The sequence below is a fragment of the Etheostoma cragini genome, chromosome 2 (genome assembly GCF_013103735.1).
Source record: "Etheostoma cragini isolate CJK2018 chromosome 2, CSU_Ecrag_1.0, whole genome shotgun sequence".
Taxonomy (NCBI): domain Eukaryota; kingdom Metazoa; phylum Chordata; class Actinopteri; order Perciformes; family Percidae; genus Etheostoma; species Etheostoma cragini.
Window position 1 is genome coordinate 11969936 of NC_048408.1, and position 23778 is coordinate 11993713.

General features: G+C 38.9%; 1 protein-coding gene across 7 annotated transcripts in view; it reads left to right on the forward strand.

Moving 5' to 3' along the window:
* Positions 1-23778, forward strand: part of inpp4b (inositol polyphosphate-4-phosphatase type II B) — a 224257-nt gene that overhangs the window by 177133 nt on the left and 23346 nt on the right. For all 7 annotated transcript variants that reach the window (XM_034891446.1, XM_034891449.1, XM_034891445.1 and 4 more), the window contains 4 exons: positions 5430-5534; positions 9549-9657; positions 18004-18187; positions 22838-23167. In XM_034891446.1, the coding sequence (XP_034747337.1) occupies positions 5430-5534; positions 9549-9657; positions 18004-18187; positions 22838-23167 (728 nt within the window). The remainder of the gene's footprint in view (positions 1-5429; positions 5535-9548; positions 9658-18003; positions 18188-22837; positions 23168-23778) is intronic.

Consider the following 23778-nt stretch of genomic DNA (forward strand, 5'->3'; position numbering starts at 1 on the left):
AATTATTATTATTATAAAAACTCTCCAAAGGTTTGGAATGAAACCTCATGCATACTGTTGTATGGGGACAAAATAGAAACCTGGCCAAAGTTAGCAGATTTCACTGCACACTATCAGTCTACAGAGTCACTGATGTTGTGGTGATAGTAGTCTTTTAGTGTAATGTGTGGTCCCTAAATACAGACATTATGCAAGCAATTAAAGGAGTGAGGTGTATGATGTAATCTGGCCCAAGCTGTCCCAGTGTTAACTCTGTTATAACCCGGTCATAGTTCAAAACACTGTAGTGGCCCCTAATTGTTTTAGGTTAAGTCCAAAAAGAGAGGACAAATTGACTTAGTTAAAAGATGGATCCTGGGTGTTTTGTGTCAATGGAATTGAAAGCTTAGTGAGAGGTTGTTTCATTTATCTGCTTGATGTCAGAGAGTTTTAATAACAACACAGGTTTCATCGGGGGCAGTTGTGGTGTATGCGCCCATGTTCTCTAAAGTGTTTGGTCGAAATAAAGGTTTGCAGTGCACATAAAAACTACTGCAATTTTCTGCCATTTTCTGCAAATAAAAACATGACTCTTCATCTCTTTTACAAATATTATATGTTCTTCTTGGTATACAAATACTAAAAACACTTTTTGCAAATGTTTTACATAATAAAATGAATCCAATCAGTTAGCCTAATTACTTTCTGTACCGTACATTAGAGCTGTTTCTAATTGTCCTATGCCACTAAACAAAGAAAAATTGGACATGTGATTATGTCACAAAATGCCAGTGTGGTGAAAAATGTAGGTAATGTTTTGTTGCGTTTTATTACTCAAAAGCAGGATGAAAACTCATACTACAGATGAACATTTGTGATATAATATACTTTATATAGTATGGTTGTTATACATGCACAAGTGAAAAACCTTATTGTACAATACAACAGTGCAGTGCGTACATTATTAGTCTCTGTCCTCTACTTAACTTTAAAAAAAAATTGTAAATAAAAATAATTACAGGAACCAGACAATAAAAAGATCATAGACTGAGCCCCATAATTTCTTCCTATGCATATTTTTGCTTCCTATGGGCATATGAACATCATCGCTACTGACTAGGTTAGCTCTGAATGTCTTTTTCCCTCATCCCCTTAATGAGATATTTGTCTCTGCTGCTTTTTTCTTTGCCTAGCTGATAAGAGATGATGTTGGCTAAGCTTCTGTACTGGCTTTCTGAGCTCTGAGGGCGGGAGTAAAGGGCGAGGGGAATGGATAATGTGCCATTGGTCATTATGGTTCTTGACAAATCCCTTGTTTGATGCAGACACTGCAATGCACAAAGGAACCACTGCCCAACTCATGACCGTAGTCCAGCCCTGCATTGACAGACAAATTGGGAGGGTCAGCTTTTGCAGATTAATTATTGATAAGTAATTTCATCAAAAAAGCAGATAGTAGAGACACAAAGAGACAGTGTGGTTTGCGTGTGAAGACTAGTGGATGAGCAAAAACGGGAGAGAAGGAATGACGAGATTGTTACTCAAAAAAGTTAAAAATAAGATAAATGTAATGCAAACAATCAACAAGCATTGTTGTTCTCTTACCTTGTATGTACATACAAATCAATACGTTTAGGGGATGTGTCAATATGATACTAATATGTTACTTTTACAATGTTCATCATTTAATAATTTAATGTAATTAGGACATCTTTCAGGCTTATGCACAAAAATTTCTATCATTTTATGGCAATGTGTTAGTCTATATATAAAGCAATACAAAGAGTTTGTACTCTCCACATTTTATGTTTTAAAAATAGGTTATGCATTTTGCAAGTTAGTGCCGCTGTCCCTAAATACAATTTTTGTGCAGTTATTTTCATTAGAGACTGACTCAAATGCGCATATGATTCAAGGTCAATCAAGTCAGAAGGATTTTCAGGCATAGGAGAAGAATCACTGGTCTATTTCATGGGTCAGATGTAGGTTTTTCTTATGTTATGTTTTTTGTAAGAACAAAAATTTAAATCAAGTTGGAAAAACAGTGCGCAGGAAGGTGTAGTTAGAGTCCACATGTTTAGATTCCATTTCCATTCATTTTTAATGATGAGCTGACCTCAGCAAACAGATACTCAGATACTCTAATAACTGTATTCCATTCATACTTTAATCATCCCTACTCTCATTGTTTACCATGCTGCAATTGAAAGGCGCAGAAGCAATCTTACAAAACTGTCAGTCGATCTTAAACTCAACCCTGGGATGACTTCAGTTTAAGGCCCAGAGCAACAAATTGCAGATTGAGTTGCATAACTTACTCTTTCTCTTTAATATCTGTATAAGAACATCAATCTTTGCAGTCTGTGGCCTCCAGGTAAAGCTGTTCAGCTGTGGAGAGCTTACATTTTCTGCTTTCCAGGTTACTACAGACAACATGAAAATGATTAAAAAAAAAAAAAGAAAGCCCTTAAAAATAATGACCAAAATGTTAAAAGACTTAAATTGGATCTTTTATTTATAAATGACCCTCTATTCCAATTCAGACTTCTCTCAGGCTGATTCCACTGCTCACACAGCATGTGTCCAATTCTCCACTCTGTCTACAACATATCTAACTGTTGATTGATTAAAAAAAAGTCCTCCTGTGCTCTCACCACCACAGGAGCGTTAAGATAAAACCCTTAACATGCTACAGACCTACATTGATCTGACAGACCTTACTGTGGTTTGTGATCTTGTCAGCTTGTCCTCGGGCAGACATTTATAGCATAGTAAAAAAGGTTGCTCATCTTCTAAAGGATCCAGTTGAACAGAAAAGTGCAAAGACCAAAGGAAATTACATGAAAAGATTAAAAGAAGACATAATGACCAGATGTTGGTCAGTATTGCTGGCATCCAGCCCTTCTGTCACACAGCCAGTCCACCTGGACAAACAGATGGGGGTCTGATATGGCTAATTCATCTAACCCACAACGGTCACTAGCTCGATTAGCCTGGTCCCTAGAGCTCTACAGTGAGAGCCCGCTGAACAGGGATGACAGCTTAGCAATCGACTGGAATGTTAGCTTTTGGAAACAGCTCCTCCTAGACCAGAATGTGTTGATGTGCAGACCAGTTGGATACGATCTGGGTAATAACAGTACATACAGTACAGGCCAAAAGTTAGGAACCACCTTCTCATTCAATGCTTTTTCTTTATTTTCATGACTATTTACCATGTAGATTATCAATAAAGGCATCAAATAAAAGAACTATGAATGAACCCATATGGAATTATGTACTTAACAACAAAATGTGAAATAACTGAAAACATGTCTTATATTCTAGTTTCTTCAAAGTAGCCACCCTTTGCTTTTCTGATAGGGCTGCAAACCCTTGGTGTTCTCTCAAAGAGCTTCACGAGGTAGTCACCTGAAATGGTTTTCACTTCACAGGTGTGCCTTGTCAGGGTTAATTAATGGAATTTCTTGCCTTTTAATGGAGTTGGGACCGTCAGTTGTGTTGTGCAGAAGTCAGGTTGATACACAGCCAACAGCCCTATTGGACAACTGTTGGAATTCATATTATGGAAAGAACCAATCAGCTAAGTAAAGAGAAACAAGTGGCCATCATTACTTTAAGAAGTGAAGGTCAGTCAGTCAGGAAAATTGCGAAACTTTGAATGTGTCCCCAAATGCAGTCGCAAAAACCATCAAGTTCCACAGAAGATGAAGCCTTCTGACTTTGGTGATCCCCAGACTTCGAGTTTTTAGATTTGATAGCTGTGAAATTTGCTGCAGATAATGAAGGTCCCTAGAGGATAAATTCTAATAACTTCGGTGATCCTCTAGATGTTTTATTTCACGCCATCATCTGGTCAAAATTTTAATTTGCCCAGTACTGTGGTTAAGGGTCAATGTCTGCAAAACTTGTGATATTCCCCTCAGTCTCAGCTGTACTTTGTGTTTAGTGGTAATTAGCCAATGTTAGCATGGTAATGTAGACTGGGTAAACTCCGCTTACTCCGCTGGCAATTTGATTTTGCCCTGCAGCTTGTTCTGGAAACCTGCACCAGTGTTGCCAGTGGTCTGACATACATGATCTAGTAAGTGATCGCAGCAGAGCCAACTACATATGATAAAGGATCATGTCAAAAGAAAAGAAAACTACCACTGTGATGTTATAAAAAGATTGAAATACAACATTGATTTGGCACCGCAGAATGCAAAGGTCTATGCAGTGTTATACTAACTAGACAAATGTGTCTGAAAGTCCTAAAGAAGTTTACTTATAATGAAAATTCTCATGCATGTATTTGCATATTTACTTACTTCTGTGACTTTAATCTACAGTATTTTTACATTACAATTTGGATTAAAAAATCACATCAACATGCACACCTAAAAGGGGATTTAATTAAAAATCCCAATGCCAAACTAGATAATGAAGCTTTGTGACATGAGGTTTTTTGTTCCGATTTTTGGTCTTTTGTGTCTTTTTCCAACCCCTTCATTTTGAAGGATTTACCTCTGCTGGAAAACATCACAACACTTCTAAATTGCCTCCTACATTATTTTTTGATTGTTCTTGAAAGCTTTGCCTCATCTAAAAAATGAATCTCATCAACACTATTTACGTGTTCAAGATTTGAGCTCACAACATGATGTGTCATATTGGATTTTTTTATTTTTTAATAAAAGCTAGAAACAAAGTGTTTCATTTTTTAGAAAAATTTGATTGGACATTTTGAACGTAGTGGCTACAAGGGGCATACAGTCCTGTGCTTAAAGTGATAACACAGCATCGGAGAAGATTATAAGCAGTTGTTTGAAAGTTAGCAGATTTTGAGACGCTTGTTGATCTCTAATTGATATTCTTTATCTGATATACATAGATGTGTGTTCTATCATCTTTTATGGACAATTAAAAGTGGAATGTAGCAGAGATCTTCAACAGGGAGCCCAGGACCCTTAGGCGGTCTTCGAAGTTTGCAAGGGGGACAAGGTAGCCGTCCACAGATACAGTTAAGCTAAAGGATTTACTGTGCTACATTTATGTTTAACATTAAAACATGAATAAAGATATGAATGTCAATAATAATTTTAATATATTGCATGTACCACAAAAGGATTTGTGTAAAGACTTTAGGCCACCCCATTATTTTAGGCCCAGTTTAATATACAACTCAATTTTAATAACATACTGTATGTAGTGTGGGGCCCTGGTCGGTCTTTCTTTCTGTTAAGGGGTCCTTGGCCTTAAAAACCATGCTTTCTTTGGGAAATAGCTGGGTAAATTGGGCTTTACTAATTTAAAACATTGTTTATGTGGTTCTTTGTTTTTTGGGTATTCTGAAAGCATACTTAGTAAGTAAGTGAAAACTTACTGGAGCCGGATTAAAAATAGTCATCAGATATCATTCAGTTCTACTTGACAATGTAACATATACTTGTGTCTCTGTTTTCTTGTAGGTCATTCATTCAAGCCAAGCTGCTGCAAAGCCCAGAAATCTCTGGAGTTCATTCCAATAAACTTGCACACACAGCGGATGAGGGTGACGTGCCCCAGAAAAACAGGTATTACGCTACTGCTTTAGACTTTTGTCAGACCTATTATTATACATAATACTTACACCTGGCTTCTGAAATATCTGGCCCTTTGCTGTTTGAAGCAGAGCAAGTAGTATACACATAAACAGCTGCTTACTCAAATAGTGCTATGAGAGCAGTAACAGTGATCCAAAACAGTAAAATTGTGGGCCGAACAGCTAAACAGTGAGCTGAAACTAACTATAAAACTGAGGGGGAGCAGCAGATTCAGGTGATATTCTCTATAGGATTATCACTGCGAGCACTTTCATGTTGTCACATTATGTTTCATTGTCATCTCATACATTTTTGTTATAAAAAAAACAACAACAAATTAAAGCCACTTAAAAACATTTGACCATCCTGCTCGAAAGCAAATTGGCTGAACAGCTGTTAAACATTAAACTTTCAAACAGAAAAAACAGGTATTATGCAAAGTTGGTTTATATTCTAACATTTCTATAGGCTGCTGTGGGTGTTACCTACTGTCGTATTGCTATGCCTGACTTCTCCATCTGTCAGAGATACTCCGAGGGTTCAGGCAGGGTGGTTTTAGGTCATCGCTCAGGTTGAAAGGTGAGAATTAACTTGGCCTGAGAAAGATAGACAAAACACTAATTAAGCCCTTTGCGTTTTTCCTGAGAGAAAGACTGGTCCATCTCCTCTACCACTGCTCTCCAGAAAGCAGAGCCTGTTATTAATAATAATAATAATTAATAATTTGTTTATTAGTCCCCAATGGGGAAATTACTGCACTACACTCTGTGTACACACTTTTTGTTAGTACTCACACACAGGCCTGAAATACACACACATGCTCAGGACCTATACATGCACTTTACATGGAGAGATGTCAGAGTGAGTGGGCTGCCAGCTGAACCAGCGCCCTGAGCGGTCGGGGGGGTACGGTGCCTTGCTCAAGAGCACCTGGCAGTGCCCAGGAGGTGAACTGGCATCTCTCCAGCCACCAATCCACGCTCCCAACTTTTTGGGTCCATACGGGGATTTGAACCAGTGACCCTCCGGTTCCCAACCCAACTCCCTATGAGCTACTACCACCCCCAAACATTGCCAGTGAACTGTCCAGTGTATTAAAGTGACTAACTGCTGCCTCACTACCTGTGAGTGGGCTCCATTTTAACTATACACTCGATGATTGATGGGAAGTTAAAGACAGACAATCCTTGAAGTAAATGGTGCTTCTTTTAGTGAAAGCATCAGCTATGACAGATAAAATAAGTAAAATCACATCATCTTTTTGCCCTGAAACTGTCTTACACTGTCAAGGCAGAAAAAAGGAGAATCAAGTAAAAAACATACCTTAGAGGAGTTTGTCTATTGATTGACACTGATAACTACCCTCTGTGGAGCCAATTCACACCTTTACTTGATTCCAGGCAGTGATGCTTTAGTCTGTGTGTGTGTGTGCGTGTGTGTGTGTGAGAGAGAGAGAGAGAACTCAACTATGTATACTACAGTAGGACCTGGTGTACCTGCAGGATATGCACAGATCACTTTTTTTTTATGATGCTAATTAAGAAATCTGGGTACACAATATGTAAATATACTGAGTCGCAAAACTTTGATTAAAAAAAGAAGGAACGTGTCACACAATTAAGTCCATCTTTTAAAATCAGTCTACTAAATGTTTTATTGAATTCGCTTTTATGCATAAGCTGTCTCCTATCCTCTTAAACTCACCTTAAACATAGTGTGCATCATCTTACATACAAGTCAGTTATAGTACAGGTCTATCTATGAAAAGAGACCTCACTCGACATGTGTGCAGAAAATCCTTCAAATGTGAGTTAACACCCTGTGCTTATATCGTCCCTCATATGGGAAGAGTTTTCTCTTGAATGATGACTTCATATTCATGTCATGTACCTCAGAGTATTGGTTTGTATATCAACATGCACAAGTATTTTATGTAATGTAAATATTGTAATAACACAACTGTCTGCAGAAAAAATGTGGAATTGTATAGATAAGGCAATGAGAAACTTGTCTTTGGATAATAAACTTCATTTTGATACTTAATTTTTCAGATTTTAGATTTCCTGCGCATGTATTCTTAAATGTAATTTCAACAGTAAAGGCAAAAAAGCAAAAACCTTATCTTTAAAAACACCACACAACGTGCATGCAGCTTTAGAATCAACCAAACTTGACGTAAGTGGCCGCCTTACGTGAATAGTTAGGCAGAAATGAAGGCCACACAACACAGAAAACTGCTTAAAAAACAAGCAAATCAGGCTACCTTCTAGTTTTCATTTAATGGCATATACTTGTTTGGTAGGGAATTGCTATTAAATTGCACATTTTGTTCTTTTTAAAAAGAAAAAAAGAAAATGATTGCAATCAGTCAGGCCCAGGAAATAATGGAACTGGCTTCGTAATGGAGCTGTTTCTCAGTTTCCAACTGTAGTCAATTGCTCTATTGTTCCATTTGATTTTCTGAAGTGATGCATTTCCTTGAGTTTGGCTATGCAATCCACTCAATGACTCTGAACCATTCATTTTCATTTTGGCAATTGATCATCCAGCATGAAAAGGAAATTGGGGGGAAAAAAACTGTTCAAGCTCAAAACAGGATTCATTTGTTTTGCTGAGAACAACTAAGTCCGTCTCCTAAATGACAAATGTAAAATAATTCCAGCCTAGAAAAGTCAAAGCTGAACTAAAAGTATTGTTCAGAATTCATTTGTGTAAAAAAAAGTCTTTTGAAATTTTTTCTTTGTTAAACAAGATTGTGGAATGGGTTAAGTACAAATTATAATCACTCAACCTGACTGCCCAATTCAATTTCCTCTTTCTAGAAGCAACTGTCCTCTCAGTACTTAAACAGCTTGTTCTATTGTTGATAAATTGAGAAAAGAATGCTGTGAGATGAAGACCAGGCAAATCAGGCACAAATTGGTCACTGCGATATTCTGAAAACCACCATTGTATTTCAGTGTACTTCTGCTGTGGGAGATCCAATTAAGGGAACATCGGAACGCTCTTGGGGCCAAACATGTGGCGGACAGAGAGCCCCATGGCCAGACACAGGGGTAATTAATGGAAGAAGCAGTGGGTAGTAGCAAAGCCCTCGTATCAAACCACTATTGGTCTATTGTGCTGGTGTTGGGGGACTGATGCTGTTGGCCACACTGTTGTTCACATCTCTGTGACAACACTGGGAGCTGTGTCATGTCATTAATTTCTATTTTCAACAACTTTTCAAGCAGCGTTTTCCTATGGTTGGAGCTTTGCAGTGTTTCCTTCCTGGAGGTGTTCATTAACTGACCTGGCACTAAACCACACCAAAATATTCACTATTTACCCCGTTAAACCTTCATTCACCCCCTCATCCTTCTCCCTTTTTTTGTACTAATTTAATTTTTAGCCTCATCCATTACTCATTCAAAACTAGGCCTGTTGTAAGCACCTCTGTGCTTGCCTGGCTGTCTGTGAAGTGTTTATTTACATGTGACGATGGTGTACAAATTGGAATAAAGCACTGTGACATTGGTCGTCCTTCTGGTTCAACGTGGGACCAACACTACATTAAGACCAAAATATGGCTGGAGAGAAATGACTAGTATTATAGCCATATAGACACAATATAAATACACACATACAAATGACCTAAAATATGTGCGCCTAAAAGAAACTATACTGGCAGAGTGCAGAATAATGTCATGCCTCTTATTTGTCCATAAATATGATGTATCTGTGAGCTTAAAAATACTGTGTGCAGGTTACAAAAGTAAACCCACCATATAACAATTAATGTGAACTGAAGCCCTGAAACCGCTGCATGGCATATTCACAACTGACTATTAGAGGAATTACTGTTGAGGATATCTTTGCAAAAATCCATGAAAAACTCACTTTGATGGGGATGATTATGTTTTGTTTTTTTTCTCACCTCAAAGTCCTTTAGGTCCAATTTCCAAGGTGCTGTATTATATATTTCACTGTTTTAAATTCCCTCAACTCACTTTTTTCTCTTCACAGATGCATTCTATGACGTCGTCACTGTCGGTGCACCTGCTGCCCATTTCCAAGGCTTCAAGTGTGGTGGTCTGCAGCGTCTCCTCAGCAGATATGAAGCAGAGAAAAAAAGGTAGGGAAAAAAACACCTTGCCAACCTGTACAACATCTTGTTTAAAGGGAACAAGCATGATTAAATATAGGACACAGGAAACGTTTTTTTTTGACAAAAGAATATGACTTTGGCATAGTGAATTGTGGCAGAAAGATTTGAAACTTGAATTTCCAGGCCCAAACAGTTACTTCCAGCCAATCCATGCTCAATTTGACTGGAGGAAACAGACATGATGCAAAGGGTTTGTTGAGTCACAAGTTCCTCTGTACTGGTCCGGTTTTCCTTGCAGCATGATTTTTCTCAATTTTAAAAGTTGTATATATACTTGTCACTGAAGAGCCACACATTTGTAATACAACTTTCCAGCTCCCAGCTGGAGCTCTCTCTTAAAAAGAACTTGAATTAAAAAAACAAATGGCTACACCGAGTTTTCATGCAACGAATAAGGACATTTCTCATCTGAGGTAATTACAAAAATTACAAAAGGTATATGTGTAGAGTGCAATCTACAGCAATCCATAACAATTGACTACCAGATGATTCTTTAATAGACATAGCAATAATCAATCATTATTACTGGTACTTATTTTCACATGGAGTAAATATGTTAAAGTCTGAGTGATGTACTGGATATGCTCAGAGATATTTTGTGAGTTGGTCTCACGGACTCATAAGGAGCCTCTTAGATTGAGTTTTATGTTAGATTGTGTTCAATCTGTGGCTGTGTACCAGCTCTCTGCTTGATTGCTTGATGAACAAAATATGTCTTGTGTGTTTATTTTACTGACCGAACCCACTCGCTCCACAAATTAGACCTCGCTATTAAAATTGTGTTATACACACACAGCTACAAAGATAAATGTATATGCACATATACTGACTGAAAGTGCACTCTGGGGGAACATATCCATAGGACTTGAGATACTGAGATCAGCAGTATCCTGTAAATGTTGCTGTCTTTGCCCTTTAGATGCAGGACCAAGGGATATGTCACTGGAGTTCAGTATGTGGTTACTTGAGTGATGCCAGAAGAAATGAAGGGCGTTTTTTTTTTCCCCAAAGCTCCCCATAGAGCACAAAGTCATTACAGACCATGCCAGATCCAATTAGTTACAGAGTTTGCAGCTCAAGAAAGACGGGAAGAGAGGCAAGATGGAGAGGGCTGAGGTGTGGGTATGAAATGGAGAAGTCGGTGGGAAACATAGTTGGGGGCCTGTGCTGATAATAAAAAATAAAAAAGGACTTTTTACGCTAAAGTGCACAAGTGAATTTGCTGAAGATGGTCAGTTTTATCTGCTAGCATGAACTATGATAAGGTTAGCATATTTTCGAGAATCCACTGAAGTGAAATCATTTTCTTTGAACGAGAGATTAGACTTCAGAAAGAATTCTCCAGGGAGACAGAGCTTTTTGTTTCATATTTGACTTAGCTAATGACTCACTGTAGCTTAAATTTTCCAATTTTCCGCCTGGCTAACTGACTACGGCCTGCTCTGTGCCTTATCCATGTTTGACCTGGAATGCAGTCATTTGTCAATTGTTGTCAGAAATAGGAATAAACTCAGTTTTTCTGTAATTGCACAGTGTGTTTGCAGTGGCCATTGTAATGAAGGTGCAAGTTTACTTTAAATAAGGAACATTAATTATTTCATGGTTTCATTTGCTTGTATTATGCATGCACTAAACCTCTGACCAAATATTTAGCCTAGGACGGGATCAGGTTTTTTGTTGTTGTGTGCGACTGTGAAGTACTGTAGTCTTGTGTGCAAGTCCAGTTGAGAGTAACCTAATTGCACAGAAGGTCAGCCGATCTGACCAGAGCATAGATACATGTGTGCATGCACACGCAGACACTCTCACTTCTCCCAGTGTGCCTCCTCGCCTTTCTGCAGCAGCCTTTTGTAATCACATTTGATTAAAAAGGGGGACACTGCAAGATGTGAGACTCGGCTATTCAATGTGATATTCATTCATCAAAGAGGGGATGGAAAAGGATTAAAAGATGGGAAAAAAGGAAAAACCTGAGCACAGAGGTGTTACCAGGAGGGCAATAAAAGAGCTATTCATCTTTGTTCCCTGGACACTAGAAGAGAGGAAGCGGGGATCTTTCCTGATCCATTAAAAAAAAACTGCATTGGCCAAACTTGGCAATGGCCAGACTATCTAATATAGTTTGTCTCTCAGGATGGTCCAGGAAAGAGTTTAATCAATAACTACACTTAGTATTCCTCCAGAAACTTAGCACATGTACACACAGGGCAAGAGCATTTGTCTTTCATTAATGCATGCAGTCCCACTTAAATGGCTGTTTTAAAAGTCACTGGATTTTTATCCGTTTTTAATTGCACCTTATAGACATAGCTGGGGATTTGCTGAGGTGGTCTAATCTTTCATTAACAGCTTCTTTTGAATTATTCAGATAATCTGCATAATGATGCAACACACTTTTTTTAGACATGTTTTATGGAACCTCTACATTGCCAAATATATTCCAACCTATAGTGATGTCTGTGTTTTTATTGCAGATGTAATGTTGGCGATATACAGTAGTTTGTTTTTGACTTTTGTGCTTTTTTCAGTATAATGTCAGACAGGCCGTTTGTAAGGTCAGCTGTACTTAGTTGGTGCAGAAGCTGTGCAATAGAGCTCCTCTCTCTACATGTGTCTTTGAATGCTGTCCACTGTAACAGAGAGAGAGGACGCACTGTCATTTGGCCAGGCCTCCTGGTCAAGCAGAACTGCCGAATGACACATTTCTGGGACACAGAGTGTAGTTGAAACTACATCACACAGTCTCTCTGGGCCAATGTTCAAACTTAATGTCAGTAGCAGCATGTTGTCCAACAAAATAACTTCCTCCCACGGTGTGTGTGTGTGTGTGTGTGCGTGTCTGTGTGTGTGTGTGTGCGTGTCTGTGTGTGTGTGCGTGCGTGTCTGTGTGTGTGTGTGTGTGTGTGTGTGTGTGTGTGTGTGTGTGTGTGTGTGTGTACGTTTCAGAGACAATGTGTTGACAGTGGCTGAGCCTTCATGCTGATGGATAGCAGCTTGTTAGTTCTTTGCCTGCTCTTGGTTCTGTGGGTGATGGTGCTGGCAGTAGTTTTGAGGTGTATGTTGTCCTAGATCAGGGTTTCTGGTTTGTGCCTGAACTGAGGAAAGCTTTGGCTGTTGCACTGAAAAATGGTGGGAAATCAGTGCCAAGTGGAGGATTCAACAACAGATGGACTTTGGCAGTTTAAGCTGGTTTGAGATCAGATCTTTCAGCATGTATATATAGCAGACAGTATGTTTTACTGTGGCTATGTGGCAGTGTCCTGGTGGATGAACCATGATTACAGTGTGCTGTCTAAATAACGAAAGAGGCTCTGGCAGTCACCTGGAGTGCTGCAGGGCTCTCTGCTGACGTAGCTGCATTTTATTCCTGCTGGCTGTCAGCAGCAGGCCACAAGCTCTTCATTAATTTCCTCTCCACTATTAATTAGCCATGCGCTGGAGATGCTGTCCTAATTAGGCCGCTGGGCCCAGCGGTTTTCTCCCTCTCATTACTGTTATAACCAATTCCCATTGATCATTTAGGAAAACCAAGGAGGAAGTTCATCCTTGACGCACTGCTAGTTTTAGTAATGTTAGTTGACTGGAGTCTTCTCTCACAGTCAAGTTTACCTGATGAATTGTTGCGCCATTAATGTATGAAATCATGGATGGGTCCTTTTTCTGTAAAACTTGAATTATAAGAAGACCAAGGACGATAATTTCATGAATCAAAGTGCAGGTGCAATGTGCAGAGGGAGTGGTGGCCCACCTTCGGTATTTTCTTGACTGGAGGCATTTGGCAAACCCAGGGTGCAATGTGAATGAGGTAGGATTAAGAAAAATCCATTATCATACATTATAAGTAAGTGTGTAGGGGTATGGCAGCAATTCTTTCTAAAAGCATTGCTCTCCCAAAATGATGTACGGACGTCATGTAATAGAGTCCTGAGGAGCTTAAGAGGAATCAAATATTCCCTTACCAGAGGTGGAGAGTCGATTTTATAGTCCAACACAAATTTGACAGGCCAGATGAGTTGAATTCTAGTTTGAACTTACAGTTTCCAGCATCCTCCTCCTATGTTTTCTGTGCTAATTAACATAATTTGGAAATCGGAAATGGTTGCATTCAGTTTGCTTACATGTACCATGCTCTACAGTTAGTCATCAGGCTGTTTATCCCAGCCACAGGTCAACCTTTAATGCATGTCTCCACTGTGCACTGTGCTGCATAAACTGGGAAGCTGTGTTAGATCTGGCACAAGATATTGAAGTTCTACAAAGTGCGTCACACAAATTAGGATGAAAAATAAACCTGACACCTTTAGATGGCATTTTTTTTAAATATAATATTAAAATGTACTCTAAATCCTGGAATTAGTGGCATAATTGGACTATTGGAGACTTTTGCAATAAGATCTGTCTGCACGCCAGTAAAACATGACTAAAAGGGTTTATGTTGGACAATAAATATCACGAAACAAAGGTGCACCAATGCACAGTGCACTGTTGACTACAAGCAGGTAGGTGGGTGTAGGTCGATGTAGGTGTGCTGGTCACTATTAGCATAATGAGCTGAGTCCTAATGTGTGTATTATGTAATTTTGTGCACAAATAAGCCTTTCATATATGTGCAACTCCAATTTGACATCTGTGTAGGGATATTCATACAAATGAGAAATCTGAGTTTCATTTATCTTCATTTTCACATTGTGGCACAGTAAAATGAAACGTGTGCATCATTATGTTTAAAAAACGCAAAAGACAACCCTCTAGATTGAAGTATTAGGTTTTAGTTGGTCCCTTTAGGGACAAAAAAACAACAAAACCAGTTCACTTGAAATGCTTTACACTGCATGTATGGAAATTAATGAGTCTCCTGGGTCCATAGACATACACATAAATATTCATAAATTGTATTAAGACTTAAAAGTTTACATAGTTGCAGGACAAATGGCTCAGAATATGAATATCAATGTGCATTCATATTTGCTTGCTATTGCTGTTATGAGGACTCTGCAAACTGCTATCAAACCTTTTATTTTATTTTCTAAGAACTTCATTTTTTTTGTGATAGTTACAGATAATATAGTGCTACAAGGCAAATAATACTATTGATATTGGAAGGATCTGATCAAATGGTAACAGCATTAGAACCAACTTAAAACGTAACTTAAAAGAAATGCATCCACATGTCAACAATAAAGAGATGGTTCAGAATTTTGGACATAAGACCTTAAGTTAGCCAGTGTGTTTTTATCAGTGGAGACAGTTTTCAACCCTTTTCATCCAGTCCTTCAAGTGGCAGAGTTTGCTGGAGCTAAGCTAGCGCAAGTCAACAGTATCTACTAGCCTGGCGGAGTGATATTACCTAGGCAACCAAAAAAGTGGGTTCACATGACAATCACGCGAGTTTATTTACCTGCCACTGTCACTCATTGATACAGAAGCAGAATACATTGCACAAAGGAATCAACAAGATATAGTAATATGGCCACATTTGAAAGCTATGCCATAAGTTTCCGACTTTGAAAACGATGAAGTGTGTTATGAAACAAAATGTACCTATATGAGCCAGAATACTTTACATTCCTTACATTTACATTGAAAGTCTGGAGTTATAATTTAAATGCCTTTGGTATACTGTGGAGTGGGTAAGACTGTTTTTAATGGTAGGCTAGTAGATACTGTTGACTTGCGCTAGCCTAGCACCAGCGAACTCTGAAACCGGAAGGACTGGATGAAAAGTGTTGAAAACTGTCTCCACTAATTAAAAAAAAAACACACAAGCAAACTTGGAAATAAGGTCTTATGTCCCAAATTCTGAACCACCCCTATAAATAAGGCTACCATCAGACAATTGTAAATAACAAGATCTTCTGGATGCCTCTTTAAACTAAAGTAAACAATTTGTAAAGAATGAGGCCTTTTAAGAGTCCGGGTATGCTATGAGTCAGATTGAGGCTACTTCTCATCGATCATCTTCTATTCATTTTTTAAGTATATAATGCACTCTAATGGCACCACAACCCCTGGCCTCAGACATTAACCTAGGGTCCAGGAATCTCCTACATATTCAACAAAAGATAAATAGAAAATCCACAAAAGTAGTATTTTTTGCAGGGGCTGTCTTTTTGGGTTGTACATTTGTTTGTCCACCCCCTGTTTTATTGGCACCATGTTTTCAAAACATGACACACGGTTCTCCCAAATTGCATCAGGGATAGAAAACATACCCAAGACTTGAAATGACAATCAAATCCTTGTGTATCATCCATGTTGGTCTTTCATCAAGTTTGCGTTCACCATTTTGCCATCTTGGTTGACCCATTTGGACTGACAGCAATGCTGATAAGGCAATTAAAGTTCTTGCCTTAGCCAGCCTTAGAGAGGATCAATTCTGTCGTCTAGCATCAGGTGGCAGGTCCCAACATTCATTATTGCCTGCATAGGCTCCCTAATGGGATTGGATTTGTACTTATGAGTCAACAGGGCTGTTATTGAATCTCAGTTGCTGAAGCAATAGTCTTCCTCCAACAACTTTGTCCTTTGCCTCTTTTATGTTGTATCTGTATTGTTGCAGTCCTTCTGGATTTATTTTCTCTTAAGTTCTGTATAATGCAATAAGACGAATGTAAGCTCGCAGGGGATGAAATGGATTTACAGACTTTACTTTGTTGCAGTAGATTATTCAATTATGGTCTTCTCTGTGGTTGAAATTGTAGCATTTAAAGGCATGGTTTTGGAAGTGGGGATAACACAAATGTGCACGTAGACATGGTAGTGTTCTGTGGTAAAGTATGACACACTGTTCACCCTGTGTCTTTCTCTCACTTAGTGATTTTTTTTTATTAGCCTTGAGCTTGTGGGTGGTGGTCCTCCAGGGAGCTCATTAGTTATAATGACAAGGCCAAGATTTTAAAGTTAGCCAGTCAAAGAGGTAGTTACTAGCTAGGACCTACTACTGCTAATTTCTTAAGGTTTCAGATTTTCACACTTATTGAAATCCGGTAGTGCTGTTCCCCACCGGGCGACTTCTAAAGAAGCACTCTTTCCCTCGCTGAAAATATTAGGAGCACTGCAGAGAATACTGTATTATGCCAGTCCTTTGTATGTGCCCCTTTCTTCCCCTCTCTCACCATCTCTCTCTCTTATGTCAATTATGCCTTAGGATCTGGCTCTGGGGTCTGGCCTACATAGAGGCTTGCAGAGCTGACTCTAAACTAGCTGGGAGGGTTGCAAATGACTGCCTCGCTCCACGCTATATCTGATGGCAGGAAGTCAGCGGAAACTCATTGAAAGTCACTGGAACTTTACCCGAGGAGAATGTTTGATTGGAGTGATTTGCCCTGAATCTAGGAACTGACAAAAGGTGTTTTTGTATGAGATTAAATAGGTCCCTGGAAATGAAGGAAGCATTCATTATTCATAAAGCAAATGGGTTGACGTTGGACTGCAGGTCCAATTTGACAATTCAGGCCAAGTACCTGTAAAGTGTTGCTGTTGTACATTTTTTCAGCAGCGAAAATAACAAATTAGTGCGCAAGAGCACAATGTTTATAGCCAATAAAAACATACTATTTGTCTGGTTTTTATTACTTTACCTCAACACAAAGACATTGGACATTGCAAATGAATGACCAACAACTCTTTTTTGGTGCAATTGACTGCTGTAAAGAAAGGTTGCGTTTGTTATTTACAGAAGGACACTCAGGCTTACTGTAGGTGGATGCCGGTGGAGTTTAGAACTGCTACAGCTATGTGCACAAAGCAACTAGACGTGGTGCATTCCATTCTCCACAACAACCAAAGGCATTAAGATAAATCAATTTCTAATAATAAAATAAATCTCATTTGTTCGATACCAGCACTGCTATCATTTTAAAATGTTATTTTACAATAGCAGTCCTTGTTAGAGAAGCTATGAATTGTCTAATCGCAAAACATATTGGCACAATTGTAGAAAAGCATGAACATTTACTTAATTCACACCTTGCAGGAAAACCATAACTAAACATGTCCTTGATCTGTTGTGTATGTGTAATGTTTTTGTGTCAACATTGATCTTGGAGCAGGCCAACCAGTACATGCTGCACTGTAGCTTGGTTGATATCAAATATTGTCTCTTCCTACTCTGCTAGTTTTGGCAAACTCTAGGAAAACTAGCAGCATGGAATGACCCATGTCCAGTATTGTATGTCGACAAACTCATCACCAGTAAGTGTGGCCCAGTACTAATTAAATCAGATTTGGGCCACTTTCAAATGCATGTAACTTATCTACAGTCCACGTGTGACTGCCACATCTGAATTCATGTGTTGTCTTCCTCCACCACAGCTTCAGCACTGCCTACCAGTGTATCTACTACTCCCCAGAGCACATAGCCAAAGCTCAGGAGGTACTCAGCACCATGAGCCTCCTCCAGCCCCTCATCACAAGCTTAGCGGACCAGCTCCTCCAGGCTGCCCAGGACCACTCTTCCCCTGGACTGAGAGAGGCACTCAAGAACCTTTCTGATAAGGTGAGTCAGCCACCAAACCCTCCACCCAGCCTTATTTCCATCTGAACTATTCAATTCAATTCAATTTTCAATTCCATTTTATTTATAGTATCAATTCATAACAAGAGGTATCTCGAGACACTTTACAGATAGAGGAGGTCTATCTGAAAGGGAACTGTCCCTTTCCTCTTGGCCTGAAACAGCTGCAACCAACTATTTTATTCTTGGACATATCACAACAACATTGTCAGATAACACCTCAGCCTGAAAAGCATTTTATGTTAATCTTCAGCTGAGGTGACAAATTAATTTAAACCCAAACCCATCCAAAAACATGTTCATTGTTTGCTCAGAGGTTCTGCTTCTAAGCCTAAAAGCAATAGTTTTCCTGGTAGAGTTGCAATCGGAGGACTATTCAGGTCGTTGCGTAGGCCTAAATTGACTTTGACACTCTCAAACTAAATGTTTACCCTCTCAGGAGAGTTATCCTACAGGAGAGACTTTCAAGTACCAGCCCTGGTATTATCACACAGTTCCATTGCAACAAAACAAATGCAAAATTGATAATTTCTAAAAAAGGATTTTAAAACTTTAAATCGAACAGTTGATTCACACACAGGCACACCCTAAACAGACAACCTCAGGAAAAATCTATAACTCATCATAAAAACGCCAAACTAACAAAAGTGAATAGCAGCATGGGGGTTTATGGAGTTGAGGCGTTTTTATCAGTGTAATTAATGAATTACATCTGGTGCTGTCAGATTGCAATCTGTTGTGGGAGAGATTGTTTTTGCCACAGAGGAATAGAGCCCAATCAGCCTGCTTAATTGGTACATTCGCTCTGTCACCACTTCCTCTCATCCTTGATTAGACACACACACTTTGGCCAAGTAAACCCCTGGCCTGGTCAGCACAAACAGGGCTGCTCTCTGATTAAAATGTCAAGGGGTGTGTGTGTGTGTGTGTGTGTGTGTGTGTGTGTGTGTGTGTGTGTGTGTGTGTGTGTGTGTGTGTGTGTGTGTGTGTGTGTGTGTGTGTGTGTGTGTGTGTGTGTGTGTGTGTGTGTGTGTGTGTGTGTGTGTATAGGGGGGGTGAGAGTGTAAGAGTGTGTTTTAAAAGCTGACTTTTAAGTAACATCCTTCTCTTTAAGCCCCAAAGACTCCATCCATGATCAACGTCACCAATTCTTTTTTTTAGTTTTTCCTCTTCCACATCTGGTCATCTATCTCAAAAATCTGCTTCTTTTTACATACACAAATACCTGTGTTACATGTCTGTTTTTAAGTAACGTATGGGTTTGATACACACAGACTCATGCTCACTCTTTCAAGTATGTTTACCCCTGTGGACAAGTACGAAAGTTCTTTTCATATAACCTAAAATCACACATATATCCTAAAAGACTTAAAGAATAGTTTGATAATTGAGATAATAAATTGAGAAATGTTTTTTTTTTTATTTCTTGCTGAGAGTTAAATGAGAAGATAAATTCCACTAAATATAAGTCTAAAGCTATCAGTCAGTTTGCGTAGCTTAGCATAAAGACTGGAACCAGGGGGAAACAGCTATTCTGTACAAAAGTAACAAAATCCACCTCCAATACACCTCTGAAGCTTGGTCAATCTTTACATCAAAACGTAATAGTTCCCAAAACATTGAACTATTCCTTTTAACAATACAACAACTCTACAACACACTAGCACTGCAATGATTAGTCAAATAATTGATTAGTTGGTCGGTGGAAAATTCATCTGCAACAGTTTAGAACATGTATTATTTAGTCATTCTTCGAACAAAAATGCAAAATATTTCCTTGTTCCAGCTTCTTAAAAGTGTTAAAACGTCTCCAGAGAAAATCAGGGCGATTTAAGAACCTTTTTTTTATCAAGTTCCTGCTGGCTCTGACTTTTTCCTTCCCTGACTGAGGTGACAAATGAATTTAAACCCTAAAACATCTAAAAACATGTTTCTCATTTGCTCAGGGGTTCTGCTTCTAAGTCAATAAGCAATAGTTTTCCGGGTAGAGTTGCAATCGGAGGACTATTCAGGTTGATGCATAGGCCAAAATTGACTTTGACACTCTCAAACAAAATGTGTTTAACGTTATAGTCATTCTTTGAACAAAAATGCAAAATATTTTCTGGTCCCAGCTTTTGAAAAGTTTTAAAACATCTCCAGAGAAAATTAAGGTGATGTAAGAACCTTTATCAAGTTCCTGCTTGATCTAACTTTTCCCCGACTCGAGGCCTAATGCAATATTTCCAGAATACTTTTCCTGGGCACATTCTGATTAACGTTGGACACGGCAGATGCGCCGTTGCTTCTCTATATATGGCCGTGATTCTGTTGATGATAATAATAATTTCACTCTGATGATAATCACAGTGAAAAGGCAATTGCAACGCATCTCCCCTCCCTCCAGCTGTGTCCTAGGACAAGTTATATGTCTCCGCTGTATCAGTTACCTGGGAAGAGCTGCGGTTTGATTGTCTATGCATGATTATGTTAGATTACGTGGCGTATAGAGGTCATATACGCAATATTAAGTAAGTGTCCTCACAGCCAAGTGCTGTTGGAATCTGACCAGCTCTATCAATTCAGCCTCCCTTCACTTCTCAAGGGAAGTTACATTGGTGAAAAAGCTCTATTTTTAACTCAGCTAAAAACTGCTTCAACATCCTTCAGGGTAAAACCATTTGGGGTGAATAGATTCCTACAGTTTTCTTCTTTTTTATATCAAATGCAACTTCTGTTTTCACAGTAGGAGTCCACAGAGGCACTTTCTGACTTGCACTTCTGCTCAGTCATAATCATATCAGCAGATAAATTGAAGAAAGAGTAGCAACAGAATTCTCCCAAGGGATTTTGAGCGCTTCAGATCTCTAAAAAAGGTAGGTGTGGAAGAGCTACACTAGGAGTAGCTTTTGCGCGTGGAGAAGCAAATTTGCTTTGGTTTAGCTTTGGTAAGAGAATGACGCTGCAAAGCTTTCCTCCTTTGCCCAAAGGAGTATACCTCTGATTTTTTTGCTTTGAACGCAGTATCTATATGGATCCTGTGTATCATTAGAATGTTTTCTGTACTTTGCTGTAGATCCTAATCTAGACCTAGAGGATATAAGCCTAGGTACTGGCTGAATGTTTAGGAATGTGACTAAATGATTGGTTGGTTTTAATGTAAATTATTGCCTTTTATCCACAACAAAGGAGCATGGATTGCATTAATAATGAAATAAATATAATCATAAAAAGTTACTACATGGTCACTGATGTAGTCAAATACATTACTTCTGTGAACTTGTGATTAAGAAGTGCAAATAGAATCCAGATTGTTTTAAATACAGTGTGTATCTTTGTTCACTCATCCTAGGAAATAAAATGAATAATACATGCTTTCATAAATTGCAAATTAACATTGAGGTCAGATAAGCAGAGTTCAATTTGAATATGAATTTACATTTTGAATGAAGTGTTTTGGTTACTAAATCAAGCATGGCTCCTTTTTTTTTAAATGTAGTTTTAAAATGGTGTTACTTCTTTGAAATTATGTTACTTCTTTGTGTATGATTGTGTGCGTCACAGAATAGTACTCAAGCAGAAGTGCTTCTTCTCAGACAGTTACACACGCAGTCCCATCCAAGATTTCAGCTCTCACATCATTGACTTACATTAATGGAACTTATTTAGATTCATGCAGATTAAAATGGTTATGAAGTGCAGTCATACTTTCTTTCTCTGGTAAAACATTCATCAAAGGGCCCATTCTATCTGGATTACAGTCTTATTTTTTAGATCAAAAGAAGAACAGTTAAACTAGACTCAGATGGATCAGTAATTGTGTTTTTTTTTTATGACTAATTGGTTAAATGGATAGTTTGTAGTAATTTGAATAGGAGTGGTATGAGATACTTATCCATGGTCAGTGTATTACCTAAAGTAGATAACGCCAAAGAAATACTCAGAATTACTTCCTTATGACATCCACACAAAGCCTCTGGGACAGACCCGGCCTGAGGTTCTTTTCCACGGTTTTCTTCTTCTTTGTTGACTAAGCCGTCTCCTCCAATTCTTGCAGTCTCTCCAAGCTCACTGTTCAGTCCACATTGGAGGGGGGGCACGGGAAAAGGGTGTTTGTGTTGCAAATATACGTATATAATGGCCTTGAACGTTTCTTTTCATGGAGGGCTTGGCTCATGTTTTGTTAGACTGCATTTTGCTGTGGTAATAACAATGCTTATTGCAGTACAAACTCAATTACTCTTGAGAGCCCTTTTCATTTTTTATGCTGTGGTGGCAGCAAGCGCGTGGCTGCTTGGTACCAGGATCATCATCAACTTACAGTTGCTGGTGAATTTGAGATCAAAAGAGGTGTGCTCCTCGGAGAAGCAGGCTGGAGGAGGAGTAATTGAATTGTTTGTTGTTTGTTGCTGTTTTGTTGCCTGCCGGCTGTGCTGCAGTAATGGAGAGCAGCTACTTTATGTTGGAGTAGAGTGTTCATTTTCCTTGTTTCTCTTCACTTCCAAGTTCACTTCCATCTTCCACCCCGTGTGACAATCTCTCTATGTCTCTTTTGCTCTTTCGGCAGTTACATATTAATTAGTTGTGCCCCCACACAATAACTTTCAGTATCTGTCTTTTTTTTCCATCTCTCTTTCTCTCTCTTTGCCACAGACAGAACAATTTGTTCACACGCTTAAGGATGAATTGGTCAAGAGTGCACTACTGGCACTGCATGCAGCGCAGTCCGGATACATTTCCAAGAACCAGAAGCAAACCCCGGTGAAGGGAGGCCAACACCAAGGACACATCCACCAGGGAAGTGACCAGAGTCAGAGCCCAGTCCAGGGACTTCCAGGCCACAGTCCAGCCACGTCCGTCACTGACAGTACTGCAGTGTGTAATAATGTGGAAGGGTCCCAAACTACAACTAGAGGCGAAGGTGGGCCGCTGAAGCACCAAGACTCCATACCACACCATAAAGAGTATGACGAGGAGGAATGGGTGAGTGTGACTACTTTTCCAAGTCATTGAGAATTCTTCCAAAGCTGTGACTTGGTTGTTAATTTTTAAGTACAATGAGACAAATGTGTCATTTTAAGTGCTGGTCCTCACGGCAGAGCACATTTAGGGAGATAAAATATTACTGTAATTACAGATAAAGATTGTTATGACAAGTAATTTAATTAATATACGATGATATACCAAACATTACTCTTTTTTTAAAGAGAGCCTTTTCTAAAATTTAAAAAAAAAATTGATCCTCACAAACTCACTGCAGAAGATTACTTTGTGGTATCCTTGTCACTTGATCTCACGTCATGCTGCTTCTTTTAATTGAAGTGTGTGTGACTGTTGGTTTGTTTGTTTGTGAGGATGCCATCTGCCTCACTGGCAGCCGGAGTTTGTCATCATTTCTGCACACCCATGACCAATTATCGCTCAAAATATTCCTCACCATTATATTACGGTCAAAACCATATTTTTGAAGCATCAAAGATCAAAAATCTCACAATAACTTACAATACACACACACACACACACAGACACACACACAAAGACACACAGACACACACGCACACACATACACTTTCCCTCACATTGTCATGTTTTTA